The 21,795-nt window shown below is 55.0% G+C and overlaps 2 protein-coding genes across 6 annotated transcripts in view; both read left to right on the forward strand.

Moving 5' to 3' along the window:
* Positions 1–7,464, forward strand: part of TEX264 (testis expressed 264, ER-phagy receptor) — a 30,779-nt gene extending 23,315 nt beyond the window's left edge. For all 5 annotated transcript variants that reach the window (XM_041761078.1, XM_041761075.1, XM_041761077.1 and 2 more), the window contains exons 5-6: positions 3,289–3,457; positions 6,879–7,464. In XM_041761078.1, coding sequence (XP_041617012.1) covers positions 3,289–3,457; positions 6,879–7,171 — 462 coding nt within the window. In that variant the 3' untranslated portion in view covers positions 7,172–7,464. The remainder of the gene's footprint in view (positions 1–3,288; positions 3,458–6,878) is intronic.
* Positions 7,465–10,209: 2,745 nt separating this feature from the next.
* On the forward strand, positions 10,210–21,233 carry GRM2 (glutamate metabotropic receptor 2). The gene is made up of 6 exons (XM_041760746.1): positions 10,210–10,272; positions 11,974–12,559; positions 14,951–15,788; positions 17,428–18,503; positions 20,313–20,493; positions 20,713–21,233. The coding sequence occupies exons 2-6, from the start codon at positions 12,110–12,112 to the stop codon at positions 20,784–20,786; spliced, it is 2,619 nt and encodes an 872-aa protein (XP_041616680.1). The 5' UTR covers positions 10,210–10,272; positions 11,974–12,109; the 3' UTR covers positions 20,787–21,233.
* The last annotated feature ends 562 nt before the right edge of the window (positions 21,234–21,795 follow it).

Raw genomic sequence — 21,795 nt, forward strand, 5'->3', positions numbered from 1 at the left:
CTCCTTCCTTGGAGAGAACCTTGTGGTCCCCTTGATTCTGCATAGGAGTGAGTTGCTCTGGGTTGTGGCTTCATCAGATGGCCAGTAGCTTCAGTGGCCAGAGCAGGCTCCCCTGTCCTGGTGATGCTTCCTGGGGCCTCTGGCTGTCTGGGCTGTGGGAAGGGGTGTTCTCAGGGCTGGAAGGACATCAGGTCCATCCAGGCCCCTTTCCTTAGCAGTCCTAGCCCAGTGTGCCATTGACTTGGTGTCCTTGGCCCTTGGCAGTCTGTTCTCCAAGGGCTCCCTGGGGCTAGCTGAGGGAGAAGCAGCTGGTCTTGCCTTCCTCCAATGATTTTCCAATATTTATCAGCTCATTGACATGTGGCCCAGGCCACAGCTCCTGCTGTGTAGTGAGGACCTGAGAGCTGGCCCACGGTTACCCTTTCTTCCCTCAGAGTCTGTACCTGGCTTGGAAGGAAAGGGCTTGTCCTCTGTTTGATCACTTAGAGACAGGGCTTATGGCTAGTTCTGTCCCCTCCTCCCCTGCCCCAGTCCTGATTGGGCTTATTATTGCTCTGGGGGCAGAACGCAGAGTGAGTCTTGAGATGCCATGGAGACAACTAAAAACTCCCTCTCTTGCCTATGGGCCTGAGTTGGAAGTTTGCACCTTTGCCTTCTTCCTGCTCCTCTCCTGAGTCTGAATTTTGGCAGGACCTGGCATGTGTTAAAATGATTTGAGGCTAAGCCGTCAATGAGATTTTTAATTAGTTCCAGGGGCCCCCAGGTGGTAGGGGTAGGACCAGGCTGGGCTTGGGTGGGAGGCTGCCCCTCCAGGGGCCTGAGGGCAGGCTTGGGCGGCTGGCAGTCCCTGTGTGGGATGCTATAAGAAGGAAGAGCTAGGCAGGGAAGGAAGGGCTGTGTAGCCAGGCCAGTTTTCTCTCTCTCCTCTGTCTCCCCTGTTCCTCTGTTCTCCCCGATGGCTTTGAGATGAAGGCGACGGCAAGGATGGAGGATGCAGTTTCCATGGCAACGGGGCTGTCCACAGCCAGGCAACTTCAGAGCCGGGCTCTCCGGAGGAGGCAGATGCGCAGAGCAGCCGCAGAGCTGCCTCCCGCCTGCCAATGAGGGGGCTGGCAGAGCAGGTGGTAATGGTGGCTGCCTGGTACTGCCCACCCTGATGCCCAGTCTAGAAGGGAGAGTGATAAAAAGGACTACTCCCTCTTATCATCCCTGTTACTGCCTGGCTTGAATGTTGACCAGGGTTGAGGTGGGGTTCCATTGTCCCTGGAATTTCTTGGTAGTCACAGGTTGTGGTTCCTGGCAGCATCCTTCAAAGCCAAATGTCTACAGTCCTTGAGGGATGGGCTACCAGGTTGATGACCACTTAGCAGATTTCCTCTGGACCTTTTGAATGCCCTGATTGCACTCAGTGGCCTTTTTCTTCCCTCTAGCTATCAGGGAAGGACCTAGACCTTCTTTAGGGAGTCCTCTGACCCTGGGCTTGGCAACATTTCTCAGTTCACTGCATGGGGCTAAGGTTTGGCAGATGCTCATTCCCAAGTGCTGGCAGTAGGGTAGCCCCAGAGCCTGGTAGCTCCTGCTTCCATGGCTTCCTTGTTCAGCCTTCTGAGGACCAGGGCTGGGTAAGTATGTGGGCAGTTGGAGAAGCAGAGGCAGCCATCAGTGTGTGCAGAGATGGGAGGAGCTGGACCCATGGACTCATGAGGTGGCACAAAGAGCAGTCAGGTTGGCAAAAAAATACTGGACTCAAAACTATTAAAAGTAATGACTTCTTCACTGACCCTGCGGTGTCAGGGCTGGGGTATTCCTCTCTGTGTTTGAGCACATGGAGACTTAATGTGCAGGACCGTGCTTGGGTTACCCATGTTGTCAGGCTAGCTGAGCTGTAGCTAGACTTTGGCCAGACCATCCATCTCCCCTGTGGGCTCCTAGGCATACCCTGCCATCCCACTGGCTGCTGGACATCCTCCCACTGGCTGCTGGCTGATAAATCTTATGGGCCCACCTTTCTTCTTCTCTTTCCCTGGAGGCAGGGGGGGGGGTTCATTTTTTTTAGCCCTTTTCACTACTTTAGTTGGAAGGGGTTCCTCAACCCTAATATTGGCCAGGCAGGCGGACAAGTGGAGCCCTAGAGTGGCTTCTCCCTACCAGGCAATAAGTCTTTCATTACCGCTAAGTGGAAGGCTCATTTCAGAGCTCGTGGTGAGAGCCAGGCGGGTGCTATAAATAGTCGTGTTGTGAAGGTTGGCGGGTGAGCAGTGACAGGGCCGGGGCCTCACAGTCATCTCAGTGGGTAATTGCACTCCATGGCAGGAAAGGGGGACAGGCTGGGGAGCAGTGCGCTCTTGACCTCTGTTCTGATCATCCCTGCCTGCCTCAGTGCAGCTCTAGCATGCGTCTGAGCTCCATTCCATACACACTGGGGGAGGGGAGCTTTGGGCTCTGCATCTGGGCAGAGGGGAGTAGTGTGCCTGTCTCAGAGCTTGGGGCCCTATAAGCTGCTACTTTGGCATACTGGGGAGTCAGGATAATGTTCAGTGGTAGTTCTACTTGTCCTGTCTATGCCTCTAAGTGTAGGGTCTGCCTCTTTCCCCTTGGCTGAAACTCTGGACAGGTGCTAGAAGGGGTGGGAACCAACCACATCTGATAATCCCAGAGGTTGGCATAGACCCAAACCTGTAGGGAATGGAAGTGGAAGAGGGGTTCTGCTGGCCTGGAGCCCCTGTCCAGGGTTTGTTGGTAACATGCCTGCAAGAGCAGGAGCTGAAAGCCTAAGGGTCAGGGACCCTGGCCTTTCCTGAGAGCTCTGGGTCAGTCAGCATTGTCCAGGGTGGGAAAGAGGTCAGGGTCAGGGGATCCTGGGATGGGAAGTTAGAACATGGCTTGGCTTGGGTGCCTGGGGCCAGAGTTCATGGGGTCCCTGTCCCTGGGGTAGTCTGGGATGCTAAGCATCATGGCTTGAGGCTAGTGCTTTCTGGAACAGCTTTTGGTCACAGACATACAAGTAGGTTGGCTTAGGGTGCCAGGCCCCTGGATTCTTCTAGCACCTGTCCCAGCGTATTGTCCCAAGGACCCCCTGGTCCTTTAGATCACTGCCTCCTGGAGTCTAGGGCCCTGTCCTGGTGTCCCTCCCTCAACAGGGGTTTGGTACTTGGGGGAGATTGAGGCAAAAGGCAGAGCCAGCCCTCTGGGAGGAAGTGAACAATAGATAGTTCCTAGGGCCTCTCAGAGACAAGTGGGTCAGAAGCCCTGTAGGGCTCATTCCACCTTCTGCCACTTTCTGACAAGGAGCGGAAGCTGTGTGCCCACCCTCGGCTGGAGATCTACCAGCAAGACCAGATCTATTTCATGTGTCCACTGGCACGGCAGGGAGACTTCTATGTGCCTGAGGTGAAGGAGACAGAGCGGAAAAGCCGGGGGCCTGCGGAGGCCAGTGACACCCAGATGGATGGCACAGGTATGGAGGGTGGGGCCCTGTGTGAAGCCTATCCCTGGACTTGTGGGGCATGGTTGAGGAGACTTCTTCTTGCCTGGGCTGGCACTGTGAGTGTTCCAGGCTAAACTTGGCAGAGGTGGAAGGAGACCTGCCTACCCCAGGACCCACATGCAGAATTGCATATTTCTAGATATGTGGATCCATCTGGATTTGGATTCATGTGTGTTAGCCCTGGCAGTACAGATACAAAGACCCTGCCCGAATTCCCTCCAGATGCAACGGGGAGTACCCTGGAAACAGATCACAGACAGCTGGATGCTCATGGGAGGAGAATGAGGCTGTTCAGGAAAGGCATCACTTGGGTGGAGCTCATCAGGAAATAAGATTGGCACTGATCTGGAAGGTAAAGAGGAGAATAGGGTGTTTCTAGTACGGAGCCCCACCCAGAGGCAGCTACTTTCTCCATGCGGAAGAACAATCAGAAAGCCTGCAGAGGGGGGCCAGGAGATAAGTGCCCTGCCCCTTCCACCAGAGCCAGCCTTCAAACTCCATTCTAGGCCAGCTGGTAATTTGTCTGCTCTCAACCCACCTCCCTGCCATCATCTCTTGTGACCCTAGCCTTTCCCCAGGAGCAGGGGGGCCCTAGTCCATGCTGCTGGAGCCTTGAACTGTGGAGGTCCATGACCTGTGGGAGTGGTACACTCCCCCCAATGGACAGTGGGGAGGAGAGCAGCTATCCCTCCTTCTTTAGGAGACTTCCTCTGTCCAGCCAATCTTCAATAGCCAAGGTCACCCTAGAGAGGCGTATGTTGTGGTGGCGGGTGGGGGTACTGAGAGGCAGGCAGTCTTCACTCCCTAGAGGCCATGTCCAACACAGTTAACTTCATCTGCTGTTTAATTACCTCCGTGGGGCACTGCTCCCACCCGCCTGGTAGTGCCCGGCAGACATTCTCCAGTGCCCCTACTGTGAGCACAAGACATGGCACAAGGTCAGCAGGCCCAGGCAGTCCCCAGGGCAAGAAGGGGGATGTCTTGACCTTCCTTCAACCTCCCTCTGCTGCCTACATCCCCGTGCTTGGCCCACCCACCCAGCTTCTCTCCCAAACACTGCCTGCCAGGGGTGTTGAAGGACTGCTTGGCACCGGCTACAGCTGGCTACAGTGTGGCTCCCACGCCCCCAGCGCCTTGGCCTGTCTTCCGCACTAGCCTGCCCGCCCACTCCTTGGTGGGAGTGCCGAGGGGTCTGCCTACCTCTGACAGGGTCTGCCCTGACACTCAGGGCAGACTCTGAGTATGTGCCTGCCAGGTGCATGCCATTTGCACAGCAATGTATGCTGGGCGCCTGGCTGCCCAAGGCTTGGCCTGCCCCTGCCTGCCTCCCCACTGGGGCCCCCACTTGGGCTAGGAGGTGAAAGGGGGTGATTAGCTGCCTTATGCCTGTTATTACATTGATGTATTATTTAGCTCCAGAGAGGCAATGAATATTTGATCTCCTTGCACTGGCTGTGGGCAGTGGAGGAGGGAGGGACTGGGGTGAAGATGGCAGCTTCATTCCCTGCCCTAGCTGCCCTGGAGATATAGATGCTACCCTTCTTTGCCTGGCCTTTTCTGCCCTGGGACACAGGCCCAAGACTTTGGAACTTCCTCTGGTGCAGACCTTGGTAGGGCTGGAGGGATGCCACTTTTCTTGCCTTGGAGTCATTTGCCAGAAGTGTCCACATGTCTCCAGGGCTTGTCCTCATCTTAGCATACTGGGCCCTAGCCTGAAGGGGCATCCCTGGACTCCTTCTTCTGATCATTCCTATCCTAGAAGCTGGGAGAGGGAGGAGTCAGCCTCCTGGAAAGCAGGCAGGTTCCCATCCTGGGTCCCAAGAGAGCCATTGGATAGGTGGGCTGGTGGAACATGACAGTTTAATGGGGCCTGGGAGCCCCATTTCATTTGCTCCTTTCAGGCCTGTAGCACTCGGGGCATTGATTGTCATTTAAAGAGGGAATAAAGAGCTGGAGTCCTGCCCCAGAGTTAGAAGGCAACCACTCATAACTGAAGGTATAGCCCAGGCTCACTTTTGGCTGCCTGTATTCTGGATGCCATGACTGGGGCCCCAGCAAGAAGAGGGCCCTAGGCCAGTAGCCTGGCACTTCCAGAGCCCACCTCATCTCTGCCAATAGGCCCAAGGGGCATCTTCTTGGAGCCAAGGGAACAGGAGGAGCAGGCCTCAAATCCCCCCACCCTTACTTTAGTCCCCATCTGAGGCTCAGTGAAAGTTGCAGGCCAAGTCCAAATGCCAAACAGACAGTCCCCAGCTGCTCCTGGCTCTGGGCTCCATCACCATGGAGACAAGATCTGGGGAAGTTGGCCCACCCCTCACCTCTGTGATGTTTGACAGCTGCCTCTCTCCGGATAACACAGAAGGGAGGCATATCAGCCTTCTTTCAATCTGGATTCCTACACAGCGGGCCTGGGCTCTTTGTTCCTCCTTGCCCCTCACCAACTGTTGTCAGTGCCTCTGATCTGGGGAGATAAATTAAGGGATTAAGGGGTTGCTCCTGAACAGGGCAGATGAAGTGTCTCCTTGCCTGGAGGACGTGTTAGGGGTGGGAGGAACAGACTGGGAGGGATCTGGACCCTCAGCCCTGTCTCAGGGTTCTCCAGCTGCCAGAATAGTGCTCTCATGGTCCCCTTCTGCTGCTTTGTGGTGCATGAACCACCAGTAATGGTTGGGGATAATTAAGGGTTCCTCTGGGGTGACCCAGGCATAGGGGAAGAAAGCCTTTAAAAAGCTTTATCCTAGTACACTCCTTCCTTGGAACTGGTTTCTCAGGACTTCTCTATCCCACTTCTCCCTACCCTTGCTGCCTTCTCACATCAGGACTTAACCGGGGCAAGAGGCTGAGGCCAGCTGCCTTCCTAGATATAGCTGCTCCTTGGGGAGCCCTGCATGGGGGAGGGGACAAGAGAGTAGGCCTCCTGGTCCATTCTCCTGTCCTCATGCCTTATGGGTACTATCTATAGCTGGCCTTGGACAAACCTCTCTCCAAGCCTGAAATGGGATGTGGAGAAGGGGACATTAGCTTGAGTCTCTTTGTTCTATCCTCAGATCCTCACCTCAGGGCTGAGTGGTCCTTAATGGACTGTTGGGGGGGGAGGGGGACAGCAGGCTTTGTGAGAGCACAGGGAGTTATAAGGCTAATTCAGGGGAAGGGAGAGGAGTGCATAGCAGGCTGTCTGCCTGTGCTCTCTCTCTTTCTTTCCCTCTCCCTCCCTCTTGTTGCCCTGTCAGTGCAGCTCTGGTGAGGGCAGAGGGCAGCTGGAATGAGCCTCCTGAGCTAGGGCCTACTTTATTATTCATGAGCATACTGTGTATGCCGGTTCCTAAGCAAATGGCAGGGCGTCTGTCCTCTCCCTGTCCTAGCTAACGTGTGCTCCCTCTTCCTGGCACAGGAGCTGACACGACGAGTGACACAAGTTCTGTAAGCCTGGAGGTGGGTCCTGGCAGCCGGGAGACTTCAGCTGCCACACTGTCCCCTGGAGTGAGCAGCCGTGGCTGGGACGACGGTGATACCCGCAGTGAGCACAGCTATAGCGAGTCAGGCGCCAGTGGCTCATCCTTTGAAGAGTTGGACCTGGAAGGCGAGGGACCCCTGGGGGAGCCAAGGCTGAGCCCTGAGGTTGAGCCCCTGGGGGCTACCAAATGGCCCCGGGAACCTAGTACTCCTGAAAAGGGTGAGGAGTAACCCTAGGCCTGTACCCTTCTGGGGTGCATTTGCTGAGGAACTGAGCAGACTCTCCAGCCCTCTTCTTCACCTCTCAGGCCCAAGCTGGGGCCAGGGGTTTCAGGGGGACCTGACTTCCACTGCCCCGGGCTCTAGCCAAGCCTTCTCACCACCCTCTCGGCTTCCAGGGCCAAAGAAGCCAGGGACTATATTCTGCACCCAGACCCCGGGGCTACCGCCCTTCTGACATGTTTTTTCAGATTCACATTGGAGCTTCCAGGACCCAGAATAAAGCAAATGATTTTCCTGTTTCATCTGGATTTGGGCTGTGCTTTTGTGTGTGTGTGTTTCACCTTGAGGAGCCCTGTGCAGACAGGCTGGGAGTGGGCAGGAGTACCCCCCCCAGGCTGAGGAGAGGAGGAAATGTGGCAAGGTACTGTAGGGTGAGAGGAGGAAAGGAATATTGAAGGCTCTCCACTCCCTGCTTTGTGGCCCCAGTTGACAGCTGCTCCTCCATTGAATCTGTCCCAGAGGCTCCCCCAGGTTGCCGGGGAACAGGCAGAGCAGGTCAAGGAGTGTAAGAGCCAAGCATAGGGTATCCTTCAGGGCTCGGGAGTGGGGAACTCACAGCCTCTACTTCCAAGGGATGCCTTTGTGTCTGTGGCTCGAGTGTACCTGTGCTCATGCTGGTATCTGCTCAGCAGGTGAGGATATCCCTGCTGTGCCTGTCAGTGACTATGTACCTGCAGAAGCACATACATACACACATCTTTGGTTCTATGTGTGTAACCGTGGATGGGTCTGCTTGTGGTAGCCCTGCGTGAAGCTGTACTCAAGCAGGCATTAGGATGTGATTGTGGCTGGGTATGGCTGTGTTTGTGTGGATGGCTATGTGGTTATTATATTCACACGATGCTCTCCTTTATGTGTCTTAACTATGTGTGGAGGTACTAATAGGGGTGTGAGACCAGCTAGAAGCATCATTTTGGGGGCTTTGTCCATATACAGCTCTCCATGTGTAGTTCTGTGTCTGTGTACAGCTGTACTGTGTGTTCATGTGTAAAGCTATAGGTCAGTACAGCTATGTCTATGAGTTTATCTGTATATGTGTAGACATGTCCACATGTATATCCATGAATACAGTTATGTGTCTACGTGTAAAGCTGTGTGTGTGGTTGTGTGTACTTCTCTGTGGTCGTGTCCATATGTACAGCTCTATAAGACTGGGTATATGTCTTTGTGGGCACAGCTGGGAGTGGTGGCTGCGTAGCCGGGTGCATAACTGCCTGTCCACGTGCTGCAGCAGCACTGTGTAGCCTGCTTGCTGCGGGCCGTGTAATGGGCCTCTGGGACTGATGCTGTATTTAAAGCCCTAGGTCTTTTGTGAGGCTATCTTAGTGAGTGGGCTGGGATTGCTGTGCAGCTCCTCTCACCTCAGCACCCTGCTGCTATCAACCCCACTGCTCCAATGGCTCAGCTCATCGCTCACCTCCCCCAGGCAGCAGTTGCTTTGAACCAGCCAGAGATGATGAGAGCAGCCAGAGCTGGAAGACAGTGTATCTGTCTCTCCAGCCTTGTCTGACAACTCTGAACCCTCATCCTGCTGTCACCTCACCTCCCATTAATAGTGGAGTTTGGGTTTGTTTGGGTTTGATGTGTTTGTCTGTTTCACAGCTGAGCTTTTCCCAGCACAGTGGGGCATCCGGGTTTTGCGTCCAGGGCAAAAGCCTGTCCTTCCTTGGTGACACTCCTGCCCCCTAACTGCCACACACACATGTAGATGTATGTGCCAGAGGGACCTGGGCTTGGCATGTGCTCATTAGCATGTGTCTAAGCTAGCTTTGCTTCTACTGACACCTGTGGAAGAAAGGGCAGCACCAGGGGAGCATATGTAGGGATGTTCTTTGCCTTAGCACCTGGTGTGCATGCAGGCTCTGAGGCTAAACTTGAGTGCAGGCCCCCTCCCCAAACCCTTCAGCACAATTGGTTGCTGCAGTTTTTCCACCACCTTCTACCCAGGGGCATCCTCCATTCTGCTGCAGGAGGGAAGAAGAGTCAAGAGCATCTTCTCAGAGCTGTCCTCCCTCTGATTGGGCTCCAGCTCCCATTCCCTCCTACGCAGCAGCAAGTTTCAGGAACCTCTTCCCTATTCCCTTCCTCCCCAAGATGCCCCTGCCAGCCCCAGCATGTTCCTTAGGGTTGACCCTAGTCCCTGGCCCTGCAGCACCCCCCACGCACCCCAGGTTGATATCTTTTTGCCATAAATACCCTTTGTACATGAGGGTGGGGATTAGTGGAGGTTGGTGGGGCAGGAGGTCAGGGCTAGGTATGGGGGTGGTGGGTAGCAGCTTTAAAGGTCATCTGCAGGAAGAGGAAACCCCATCCTCCTCTGACCCCTCCCCCATGTCTTCCTCCTAGTGACCCAAGCAAGCCCCAGCTCTCACATCGGGCCAAAGGCATATGCCCCTACCCCAAGTCTGGCTTGTGGACTGAGCTGCAGTCTGTGGTTGGAGAGAATGGATGTGAGGACAGGGACAGACTTGTTGCAGCAGGCTAAGCTCTCTACTTATCTCCCAGGTGTCCTTCTACGTAGCTCCCAATGGCACTTTGCAACCCTAAGGCTAGCCCCTCCGCTCTCAAAGATGGGACCCATAACACTGTGTATACCTCTTTGGACTCAGTGACCTTCCCGTCCCTGTGTCCCATACCCGCTGCTCTGTGGGCTGCAGTGTGACCACGGGGTGGAGGGGGCCTGATAGACACCTGCTCCTGCGCAGAGCAGGAGCGCCCGAGGATTCAGCACCACGCGGTGGACAGCTCCGGGACAGAAGCCCCGCGAAGAACAGAAGCCGGAGGCGCAGGGCAAGGAGCTGTGCTGGAGTCTGGAGGGAGGCGGAGGCCGGGTTGGGAGCGGGAGATCCGGAGTGGGGAGGAACGGAGGAGGGGCTGGGGGCGGGCCGGGGCCAGGGGCGGGGCGGGCCGCGATTGAAAGCGGCCGGGCGAGCTGGCGGGCGGAGAGCGCAGAGCTGCTGAGCGAGGGAGCAAGCCAGTGAGCGAGAGCTGGAACCCTGCGCCCCCCGGCTCCTCTCCGTTTCTCTCCGCGCCGGAGTCGGGCGCGCCAGGTAGGGTAAGCCCGTGGTGCCGCGGCCACCGCCAACCTTATCGATCCTGACCCCATGTCCCGGAGACCCGTGGGCCCTCGAGTTCTGGGGCGCCCGGGCCGGGACGGGCCAGGGCGCCCAGACAGTGCTTGCCAGGAGCTCCAGGAAGCGGGAAGACAGCCCCAGGCATCCCGCCTTTCTTCCCCAGAGAACGCACGCCCTGCATCACGCTCCTTCGTTCCTCCTCTCCTTCCATCCTCTGGTCTGTCTGTCTGTGCCTCTGTCTTTGTGTCAGCCTCTCGGGCTCAATCACTCCCTGCCCGGATTTCGTGGCACAGGCCCCCTGGCTGTCTACCTCTGGGGTTCTGTCTCCCTCCAGGGTATTGTCCCTGTCTGGATTTTGGTCCTGGCTGCCCCTGCGAGAGGCTTGTGGTTTTGACTAGTTTGGGCCTCAGCCCCCATCTGGGTCCCTTCCCTATCTGTCCTGGTCTTCATGCTTGCCTCTCTCTCCTGGTTGCCTGGTTGAACTGCTTCTTTCTGGGTACCCACAGGATCCCAGTCTCCCTGCCCTGGCACCAGGGAGAGATTAACCCTGGGGAGCTGAGGGACAAAGTGAAGAATCCCAGTTTCTGTGGTCAGGACCTGGGGTCCTTGAACTAGTGGCTGGCCTTCTTCAGCCTCAGTTTCCCTCTCCTAGCCTTCCCAAGCCTGCGTGATTGTGAGAGCCTGTGTGGGGTGGGCATCCAGGAGGGTAGCTGGGGTACAAACAATGAACTGCAGAGTGGAAGAGGGAAGGAAGGGTCTCTGAGGGCCAGGGCCAAGGTGGACAGGATGGGGAGAGGATGAGGATAGGGAGATTAGAGATGATGACTGTCTCTACTTGGATCTGAGCTGAAGAAAAAACAGGCATAAAGTCTCGAACAGCATTCTAATGCAGAGCTAAGGTGTCCAAAAGTCTCATCTTGAGCACTGTTTTGAGATTCTGACCAGATGAATTGCCCCTGACTCTGGACACACATATGTTCACATCTACTTTCCCTGCTGACTTAAGACCACTTAAGGCCACTTCAGTGATCCTCCCTGGGGCCAGCCTCTCCACCTTGCTGTCAAACTCCCAGGGCCTAGAGATTATATTACCTCCTCAGTCAGGGGGCTCTGGGGATGGATTTTTAAGAACTAGGGGCTAGGACCCTTGGGTGCTCACCTGGGCTCCAGTCTCTGTAGGAGTTGGAAACTACCCTTTGGAGACCTTTTTCCTTCCCTCTTTTCTGGTGGGTTTCAGCCACAATGGCCCATCTCTGGAAACACAAGTCTCAGCATAGGGACTAGAGCCCCAAGTTTATACTCTAACCTGGCCACTGCTGCAGTATTGACTTTGGGGTCCTAGAAGCTTTGTACAAGGTCTTGGACACTCTTTGATTCACAACAGGATTAGTGTTGGCTCAGGTCTTCTGACTTGTCTGGGCCTCTACTCTCTGCCTCCCTCTTTCTCTGCTGAGTATGGAATGGGCATGGAGCCTATCTACAGACCCAGATCAGGGCAAGGTTGAGAAACAGGCCAAAGGGTGTCCCGGGAGTTTTCAGCCTAGTTTGTGATACTGTCTCTCCCTGACTCCCTAGAAAAGTCCCTAGGGAAGGGAATTGGGGAAGGCAGAGTTAGAAGGGTTGGCCACTCTTGGGTTCCACTTCTCCCTGTTTGTCTGTCTGTCTCTTTCTCTGCAGGAGCTGGGTCCCTTCTAAATTCTCTTCCTGCCTGTCCTTTCCTGGTCTCTGCTTCCTCCTTTCTTTGCCTTTGCTGCTTCTATCCTCATCCCCCGGAGGCCCAGGTCTGCTGGACCCATCCATCCCCTTTGGGACTATGGGATCACTGCTTGGGCTCCTGGCACTGCTGCTGCTATGGGGCGCTGTGGCTGAGGGCCCTGCCAAGAAGGTGCTGACCCTGGAGGGGGACCTGGTCCTGGGTGGGCTGTTTCCAGTACACCAGAAGGGTGGCCCAGCAGAGGAGTGTGGGCCTGTCAATGAGCATCGTGGCATCCAGCGCCTGGAGGCCATGCTTTTTGCACTGGACCGCATCAACCGTGACCCACACCTGCTGCCAGGCGTGCGCCTGGGCGCGCATATTCTCGACAGCTGCTCCAAGGACACACATGCCCTGGAGCAGGCACTCGACTTCGTGCGTGCCTCGCTTAGCCGTGGTGCCGATGGCTCACGCCACATCTGCCCCGATGGCTCGTATGCCACCCACAGTGATGCTCCCACTGCCATCACTGGTGTCATTGGCGGCTCCTACAGCGATGTCTCCATCCAGGTATGTGGGGGCTATCCAACTGGGGGCTGGGTAGGGAGTCTGGAGGTGGGAGCCCAGAATTCCCTCTGAACCGGGGCTCTGTGATGCCACACATTGGAAAAGGGGCTAGGAGCTTCCTATAAGTAGCTTTTTGTGTGATACTAAGAAAATGCCTCTGTCATATAGTGGGGGTTGATTTTTAGAGATTGTGTAAGGAAAACATCCCGCTTCCATCACACAAACACACACACACACACACACACACACACACACACACACACACCCCTGAGGTTAAACAGCCATGAGAAGCTTAGTAGCCAGGCCTTTTGAGTCAGAACTCCAGGTTTGAACCCTGGCTCTCCCACGTACTATGTGACTCTGGGCACTATTTCTCCCTTCTATGCCTCTGTTTCCTCCTTATAGAACAATAGGACAATCCTAACATTTGCCACTCTTAGGGTTGTGGTGGAAATCTAATGAGATAATACATGCAAAACATGTATCAGAGGCATAATCAATATTAGCTGCTCTTATTAATACCCCATTTTATAGATGGAGAAACTGAGGCTTGAAGAGAGGCAGGTGCAGGGCACGTGAAAACAATCCCCCAGGGCCCTCAGCTAAGGGCCTCCAGCTCTGTCAGATTATCTCTCCATGGGCTTGAAAGGGGTGGAAGACAGAAGCCAGAAGAACCCCAGAGAAGAGAAACAGGGGTGGAAGACCGTGGAGAAAGAAAAGCAGAATGTGTCTAGCAGGGGGAGAGTCCCCTAGGGTCTTCAAGGGGTACAGACAGGATTTGAAGGGGTGGAAACAAGGTCCTCCATCCTCCTGCTTTCTCACAAGAGGTAAGCAGATTGTACTGGCCCAGCTGATATCCCTGAGCACACCTCGCTGCTTTAGCCCAAGTGGGATCTTCCCCCTCCCAGACTGGGTCCCACCTCTTACCTGGACCGTTGCCTGCCTGGTCCCCAGAACAGGCTGCCAGATGAGGTCAGAACTGGGATCAGGGTCGGGATTTGCAAGGAGGGCATTGGCTGGTGCTTAAGCTTCTTTTAGGAGTCTGGCTGAGAGCACTGGAATTAGAGGCAGGCCAGGACCCCTGACGTGGAATGCTTATTCAGGAGAAATGAAGCAGGAGTCTGCACTATGGAGGCAGCTTCTGGCCTAGGATCAGGAAGGCCTGCTCATCCCCCTACTGCAGGGAGTGAATTACCGGTTCTGCTAGTCCCACCTACTGGAGGTGGCCGGTAGCAGCCACCTACATGTGCCACCTCCCACTGGCTGATGTCTTCAGGGGCCTCTGAGGTGCTTTCCTAGCACCCACCCTCTCCATAATTCTCTTCAGGGCTCCATGCATTCATCTCCAGGACCCAGTCACCTTCCTCCCACCCCAAGCTGCTGCCTCCTATAGTAGGTAGTAGGACCCACACTTTAACATCGGTCTACTTTTTCCTTGTCTGAGTCAAAACAAGACCCAGCCCTTCATCCTTAGGTTGCACCTGCCTGTTAATCATTCTTCCCCGTTCCTGCCCAAATCCCTCTCGTCTTCCATATGCCAGTCACTGTGGCCTCACATACATTCTCATTTTTATCTGCTCAGCAGCCTTGTCAGGCAGAAATGAGAAACTGAGGCTCAGAGAGTTTTGCTAACTTGCCCAGGGACACAGGCAGAAAGTACAAGAGAGGCATTGAGATTCACAGTAAGAGCCTGTGTGCAAAGACAAACCTAAACTCCCTCCTGTGGGAACTGGATTTTGTCCTGCTCTCACCTACCCATCTCACCAGGTCCTTGTCTGGACCCCACTCTTGGGGGCTGATCCCAGGCAGTCAGTGGTAAGCAGGAAGCCTTATTTATTTCAAGCTCAGCCATCCAGTAGAGACCAATTCTTGGGTTCTCAAGGCCATAGGCCTTTCAGATCTGGTCTTCTTTCCTGGGGAAGCTTTTTCCTTCTTTCTCTATCATTCCATCGGGATAGACTCTGGCAAAGGGATACCTGCTCCAAATACATAGAAAGCCTAAGAACCCTGAGCAGCCCAGATGCCAGCTAGTGCCCCCTGCTGCCCTGTGCAGCCAAGTGCCAACCTCTTCCCCTTTCAGGATTTGGGCCTTCCCTTGCCTCCCTACTTTTGCTACTGCTATGCATCTGAAGGGAGATGAAAGCAGGGTTCTAGTGTGGTTCAGGAGCCTGGTGCCTCAGCCCTAGGTCTTCTCTCTCCCAGCCTTTGGGAAGGAAAACTCGGTGCCCTTAGAGGGAAGACACATCAAGACAGGATATAGGTCTTTGGGGTGAGGGAGACCTCAAGGCTGACCACACAGACATTTGATCCCATGGTTGAGTAGCTGTGAAGAACACATCTGTCTTTTGAGTTTGACCTGATCTCTGATCTTTGCCTGCTCTACCCCTCCCCCAGGTGGCCAACCTCCTGCGGCTATTTCAGATCCCACAGATTAGCTATGCCTCCACCAGCGCCAAGCTGAGTGACAAGTCCCGCTATGACTACTTTGCCCGCACAGTGCCCCCCGACTTCTTCCAAGCCAAAGCCATGGCTGAGATTCTCCGTTTCTTCAACTGGACCTATGTGTCCACTGTGGCATCCGAGGGTGACTATGGTGAGACAGGCATCGAAGCCTTTGAGCTAGAGGCCCGTGCCCGCAACATCTGTGTGGCCACCTCGGAGAAAGTGGGCCGTGCCATGAGCCGCGCAGCTTTTGAGGGTGTGGTGAGAGCCCTGCTGCAGAAGCCCAGTGCCCGTGTGGCTGTCCTGTTCACCCGTTCTGAGGATGCCCGCGAGCTCCTCGCGGCTACCCAGCGCCTCAATGCCAGCTTCACCTGGGTGGCCAGCGATGGCTGGGGGGCCCTGGAGAGTGTGGTGGCAGGCAGTGAGAGGGCTGCTGAGGGTGCCATCACTATTGAGCTGGCCTCCTATCCCATCAGTGACTTTGCCTCCTACTTCCGGAGCCTGGACCCCTGGAACAACAGCCGGAACCCCTGGTTCCGTGAGTTCTGGGAGCAGAGGTTCCACTGTAGCTTCCGGCGGCGAGATTGCGCAGCCCACTCACTACGGGCCGTGCCTTTTGAGCAAGAGTCCAAGATCATGTTTGTCGTTAATGCAGTGTATGCCATGGCCCATGCGCTGCACAACATGCACCGAACCCTCTGCCCCAACACCACCCAACTCTGTGATGCAATGCGGCCTGTCAACGGACGCCGGCTCTACAAGGACTTCGTACTCAATGTCAAATTTGATGGTAATGAGGCTAGCCAGTAGCCACCAGCTGTTGGCCTTGGGAGGACAGGAGGGAGTGGGTCCTCAGGTTCCATTACCTGGCTAAGGGAACATGGCCTACAGCAAGCAAGGGAGTCACCCAGGGGGCTGGCAGAGCCAGGACAAGGATGGCTAGACAGGGCTCTCCAACTGGAGCCAGGACTGAGGTTCCACTTTCTGGCATGGTACTGTACTTGGAGGGTCTCTAGTTTCCTGCTTGGGCCTTGTATTCTCTCCCTCCTGACTCTTTATCCTGCAGGGAGTGGGAACTGGCAGTTCTCAAGCCCATTCTCAGGCAGGAAAACATTAGTGAGAGTCAGAGTAAGGATGGGTTAAAAGTGAACATTAAGAAATACTCCGTTTTCTGAGAAAATTGATTCCTAGACTTGATTTTTTTCATTCAAGGTAGCCAGTCTCTTCATACCAAAATCTATTTTTATAGGTATTTATTTATCTATTTATTTTTAAGATTTTGTTTATTTGAGAGAGAGAGAGAGAGAGAGCACAAGTGGGGGGAAGGGCAAAGGGAGAAGAAAACTCCCTCCGGAGCAGGGAGCCAGACAGGAGGGTCTGATTCCAGGACCCTGGGACCACAACCTAAGCCCTGAGCTGAAGGCAGACGCTCAACTGACTGAGCCATCTAGGTGCCCCATAGGCCTTTTTAAAAAAGATTTATTTATTTTAGAGAGAGCAAACTCGCATGAATGGGAGCAGGGGGAAAAGGGAGAGGGAGAGAAGCAGACTTCCCGCTGAGCTCAGAGCCTGATGTGGGACTGGGTCTCACCACCTGAGATCATGACCTGAGCCCAAATCAAGAGTCAGACACTTAACAAACTGAGTCAGTCAGTTTATTTTAATCAACTTCCTGGTTTTAAGAACAATGAATGCCTCAGGCTGTGGGGGACCTTCAAGGGACTCCAGGCTGCACCATTCATGGTGGGGCCTTAAGCACATCATATGCTAGCATGAACTCCACCTTCTCAGTGGCACCTGGGATGACAGGGATCCTGCTTCCTCCTGAGCCTGGCTGGGAGATGTGAGGTTCCCAGGCCAGGGGAGATGAGGAGTTGAAGTGTCTTGTGAGCTGCCTGATGAGTACATCCTGGTGACCATCAGTGGTTGTAGATGACCACTGAGGTTGGGGTTTGGCTAGCATTGGGGTTAGTATTAGGACTGGAGGGTCTGGATTGTCATTAAGTGGATTAAGTGGGACCAGGACTGGACACGAGGCTGAATTTAGCTGGGAGGAAGTCCATGTTAAGTCTGGGGAGAGGGCTGTGGTGTGTCTTATGATAAGGTTGGGATCTAGGTTGGAAGATATGGGAGAGTAGGTATAAGGCTAGGTTTTGGGGAGTCATGGTTGGGGATTGGTGAGGGCAGTAGGTTTGTGGAGGTGCCTAGGCTTTGAGGTTCAGGTTCTATTCGGAGTTTAGAGTTGAGATTTGTTGTAGCCTCTCATTTAGAAAAATGGCGGGGAGGAAGGCTAACTTTAGTGTTGGGGTGAGGCTTGGAAGAGCAAGGAGTGGCCTCAGCTCTGTGGTTTGGGTTCCATGTAGGGTGAGGGTTGAGGTCACATCAAGATTACCCACCAATCCAACCTTCTCTTCCCTCCCCAACTCCAGCCCCCTTCCGCCCGGCTGACACGCACAGTGAGGTCCGCTTTGACCGCTTTGGTGATGGCATTGGTCGCTACAACATCTTCACCTATTTGCGGGCAGGGAGTGGGCGCTATCGCTACCAGAAGGTAGGCTACTGGGCAGAAGGCCTAACCCTGGATACCAGCCTCATCCCATGGGCCTCGCCCTCGGCCGGCCCCCTGCCTGCCTCTCGCTGCAGTGAGCCCTGTCTCCAGAATGAAGTGAAGAGCGTGCAGCCAGGGGAGGTCTGCTGCTGGCTCTGCATCCCCTGCCAGCCCTACGAGTACCGGCTGGACGAATTCACTTGTGCTGACTGTGGCCTGGGTTACTGGCCCAATGCCAGCCTGACCGGCTGCTTTGAGCTGCCCCAGGAGTACATCCGCTGGGGTGATGCCTGGGCTGTGGGACCTGTCACCATCGCCTGTCTAGGTGCCCTGGCGACCCTCTTTGTGCTGGGTGTCTTTGTGCGGCACAATGCCACACCAGTGGTCAAGGCCTCTGGACGGGAGCTCTGCTACATCCTGTTGGGCGGTGTCTTCCTCTGCTACTGCATGACCTTCATCTTCATTGCCAAGCCATCCACGGTGGTGTGTACCTTACGGCGCCTTGGTCTGGGCACCGCCTTCTCTGTCTGCTACTCAGCTCTGCTCACCAAGACCAACCGCATTGCACGCATCTTTGGTGGGGCCCGGGAGGGAGCCCAGCGACCACGCTTCATCAGTCCTGCCTCGCAGGTGGCCATCTGCCTGGCACTTATCTCGGGCCAGCTGCTCATTGTAGCTGCCTGGCTGGTGGTGGAAGCACCAGGCACAGGCAAGGAGACAGCCCCAGAGCGGCGGGAGGTGGTAACATTGCGCTGCAACCATCGAGATGCAAGCATGCTGGGTTCACTGGCCTACAACGTGCTCCTCATCGCACTCTGCACACTCTATGCCTTCAAGACCCGCAAGTGCCCTGAGAACTTCAATGAGGCCAAATTCATAGGCTTTACCATGTACACCACTTGCATCATCTGGCTGGCCTTCCTGCCCATCTTCTATGTCACCTCCAGTGACTACCGGGTGAGCTACCTGCTGCAGAGTGGCAGCTGGGGGTGGGAGTGGACACTGGACCTTCTGTTTCCCAGTATCTTGTTTACTCTTCTGATAACTCAGAGGTTCCAATAGGCTGAATGCTCACCCATGGGCACACAGCTTGTGGTGACCCAGGTGGGACTGGACCCCAGTGGGGGGAGGTGCAGGAGGGTTGAGTGGGGCCTAAGGCAATGGCCAAGGAGGTGGAGGAGTTACAGCTGAGATTTCAGGACTTGGATGTCATGCTCTAAGCTTGAGGAGATGCATGTGCTGAAATATGTCCAAATGAACTGCCCTGCTCCACTGAGGGGTTAGCTGCAGAAGGGGACACCTGGTTTAGTGGGTGGGTGATCAGGGGGTCAACTAAAGAATTGAGTCAGGAAATGTTGCTGATTTGGTTAGGTTGACCAAAGGTCCTAGAAAGAGCACAGAATAGGGAGGTGTGGTGTGGTGTGGTATGGTGTGTGTCTGTGTGTTTAGAGGGAATCATGGAGGGCTTCTTGGAAGAGGGGCCCTTGAACTGCACTCTGCAAGACAGGCAGATTTGGATAAGTTGGGTGGAGAAGATAGGGGAGGGTAGTCAATACAGAGGCTGACTGGAGCAGAAGGTGTGCACTGACCTCCCTCAAGGAGAGGAGGCACAGATGGTGGAAGGTAGGTGGAGGTGAGAGTGGAAAGCAGGAATGGGAATGGCAAGGCTATCAGGCCATATGGCCCCAAAGGGCACAATTCTGATGCCTCTCAGAACTGTGCAGTGTGGCATGGCGCCCCCTGGAGCTGTGCAGCTCTGGGGTTGAGAGAAGAAAGCAGGGAAGGCAGAGAAGGTGAAGCACAGAGCAGCTTGAGATCTGAGATACAGGGTTGAGGAAGGATAAAGCAGGTGGAAATGGCACCCCAGTTGGTGGCTTCCAAGCAAAGTTCCAGCTGGCACTGAGTGTCTCAGTAGGTCTCCTTAGCTTCAAGGGGCAATGGCTGCTTCTGATGGGGTGGTCAGGGAAGGCTTCTTTGAGGAGGTGACAATGAGCTGAGCTCTGAACAATAAAAGGATCATCTTGGTGAGTCCTCACGACTCTGGAGTAAACTCCGTGGCTCTCCCCATTTTACAGACGAAGAAACGGAGACTCAGGGAGTTTCAATCCCTTGCCTAAGGTCACTCAGCTTGGGAGTGTAGAGCAGGGTCTGAACTGACAATCTTAACAATTAAAGGAGCAGGAAAATCGAGACAAGAGCCCCTGGAAAGGCCCTTTCCCCCAGGACAGAGGTATGGTGGGCAGTGCTGGGGGCCAGGGCGGCTGGGCTTGGCTGCTGTTGCACCTGCTGGGCCACCTGCCTGGTTGGTGGAGGCCAGGGCTGGGGAGGGAATCTGCTCTGACTCAGCCTGCATTTGCATATGATTTGCATTTGCATGCCAATTATAGGTGATTAAGGACTAACCTGGACACACACAGTACTCACACATGCACATGTGCACATAGGCACACACTCATGCACACACACATACCTGCACACATATGCATGCAGATACACACTCATACACACACCAGCACGTGTACTCCAATGTACACATACACCCCTGCACCCCTGCATGTTCACGCCCTCAGCTGGAATTTTGATCTCCCTGGGAAGGTGGTCCACAGGCTGATGCTGGGACTGTGCCCACCTTCCTAGAAATCCTTTGGGGCTTAGCAAATGGACCAAGGCCCGGTGTTGGATGCTTACCATCTTTCCTACTCCCTACCCCCATAGCCTGGGCAGGGATGCTGGGGCCAGACTCATCCTTGACTTCACCCATCCCAGGTACAGACCACCACCATGTGCGTATCAGTCAGCCTCAGTGGCTCTGTGGTGCTCGGCTGTCTCTTTGCACCCAAGTTGCACATCATCCTTTTCCAGCCACAGAAGAATGTGGTCAGCCACCGTGCGCCCACCAGCCGCTTCAGCAGCGCCGCCACCAGGGCCAGCTCCAGCCTCGGCCAAGGTCAGCAACTCATCCTAAGCAGGCTTCTCTCTGCCTCAGCTCCTCAGCATGGGGGACACTCCTTGGGTTGCTGGGATTCCTTGACTGGAGGTGGAGGGCCCCTCAGATGAGGCTGGACAGGAGAGGGAGGAATGAAGGGGGAAGGAGCCTGCCTCCTCTGCTGCCCCCTCTCTGTGAAGGACCTCAGAGTTGGCCCCAATCTCTGGCTTCCTTTCCTAGGATCTGGCTCCCAGTTTGTCCCCACCGTTTGCAACGGCCGTGAGGTGGTAGATTCAACAACATCGTCACTTTGAGGACCCTGCTTTCCTCCCCGACACAGCTGTTCCCTGAAACCTGGTGCAGACCCGCATACAGGCCAGGAAGAAGTCAGCTGGAGCACTGCAATAATGCCACCCCCATGCCCATCCCCAAAACCCACTTACTCCAACCCTTCAGAGTCAGAAGTCAGGGTCCTTGGCCCAGCAGCCTCTGCAACAGCCACCAACTGTCCTTGCAGCGTCTCCCCTCCTTGCTAGGCCCAGGACTCCGAAGGAAGCAAGCCAGGGTCTACTCTGCCCTGGAACAGGATGGCTGAGGACTGTGGGCCCCAATCCCCAATCAGCAAAGGTGCTTCCAGCCCCACCTCTCCTTCCTTCTAGGGCCTTTTTAATTTTTTACGTAAGTTCTTCTGGGATGGGGAGGGGGGTTTTGTGGGGGCCATCCCTTCCCTGCATAGTAGTTTGTCCTGTGGTTTATTTTGTATTATCTGTAAATAAAGTGTCTTTATTTAAAAAAAAAAATCACTCATTGCCTTTGACCCAGGGAAACTCCTAATGCCCTCCAGAGCCTCCTAATCTTCCTTTCAATAGTATTTGTTGACTCTGCTCTGTGCCTGCTCTGTGCCAGATGCTAGGACCTGGTGGCCAGCAAGACAGACCCAGCCCTGCTTTATGGAGAGACAGAAAATGAAAAAGCCATCCTCTCTGAGAAGGAGCCACTGCAGAGCAGCCAAGGAACTAGTGGGATGAGGGCAGGAGGCTTCAATGGACACAGGCTCATGTGACAGTCCAGGGGAAGATGTGGATGGTGTGGGCAGTGGGGCAGGAAGGGCCACTGACTGTGACAGGTAGCTGTGGGCTTTTCCACAGCTGGCCAACCTGCCCCTTGGAGGAGCTACTGGTTAGCACAGAGCCAGGCTGAGTGTTGGTGTGGAGGGAGCCAAGAGCAGACACAGAGCTGGACATTGCCTGTTCATGCAGCTTGTACAAAGCCAGAAAGAGCTCATGAGGAGGGAGGCGATGAAGCAGGAAGAACAGAGGCTGG

Source organism: Vulpes lagopus, chromosome 7 (assembly GCF_018345385.1).
Source record: "Vulpes lagopus strain Blue_001 chromosome 7, ASM1834538v1, whole genome shotgun sequence".
NCBI lineage: Eukaryota > Metazoa > Chordata > Mammalia > Carnivora > Canidae > Vulpes > Vulpes lagopus.

Bases quoted from the DNA above. Each gene is read 5' to 3' on its own strand.
- GRM2 (XM_041760746.1), top strand. From the start codon at position 12,110: ATGGGATCACTGCTTGGGCTCCTGGCACTGCTGCTGCTATGGGGCGCT. The intron at 12,560-14,950 runs GTATGTGGGGGC...CCCCTCCCCCAG, and splicing joins ACAGCGATGTCTCCATCCAG to GTGGCCAACCTCCTGCGGCT. The intron at 15,789-17,427 runs GTAATGAGGCTA...CCCCAACTCCAG, and splicing joins ACTCAATGTCAAATTTGATG to CCCCCTTCCGCCCGGCTGAC.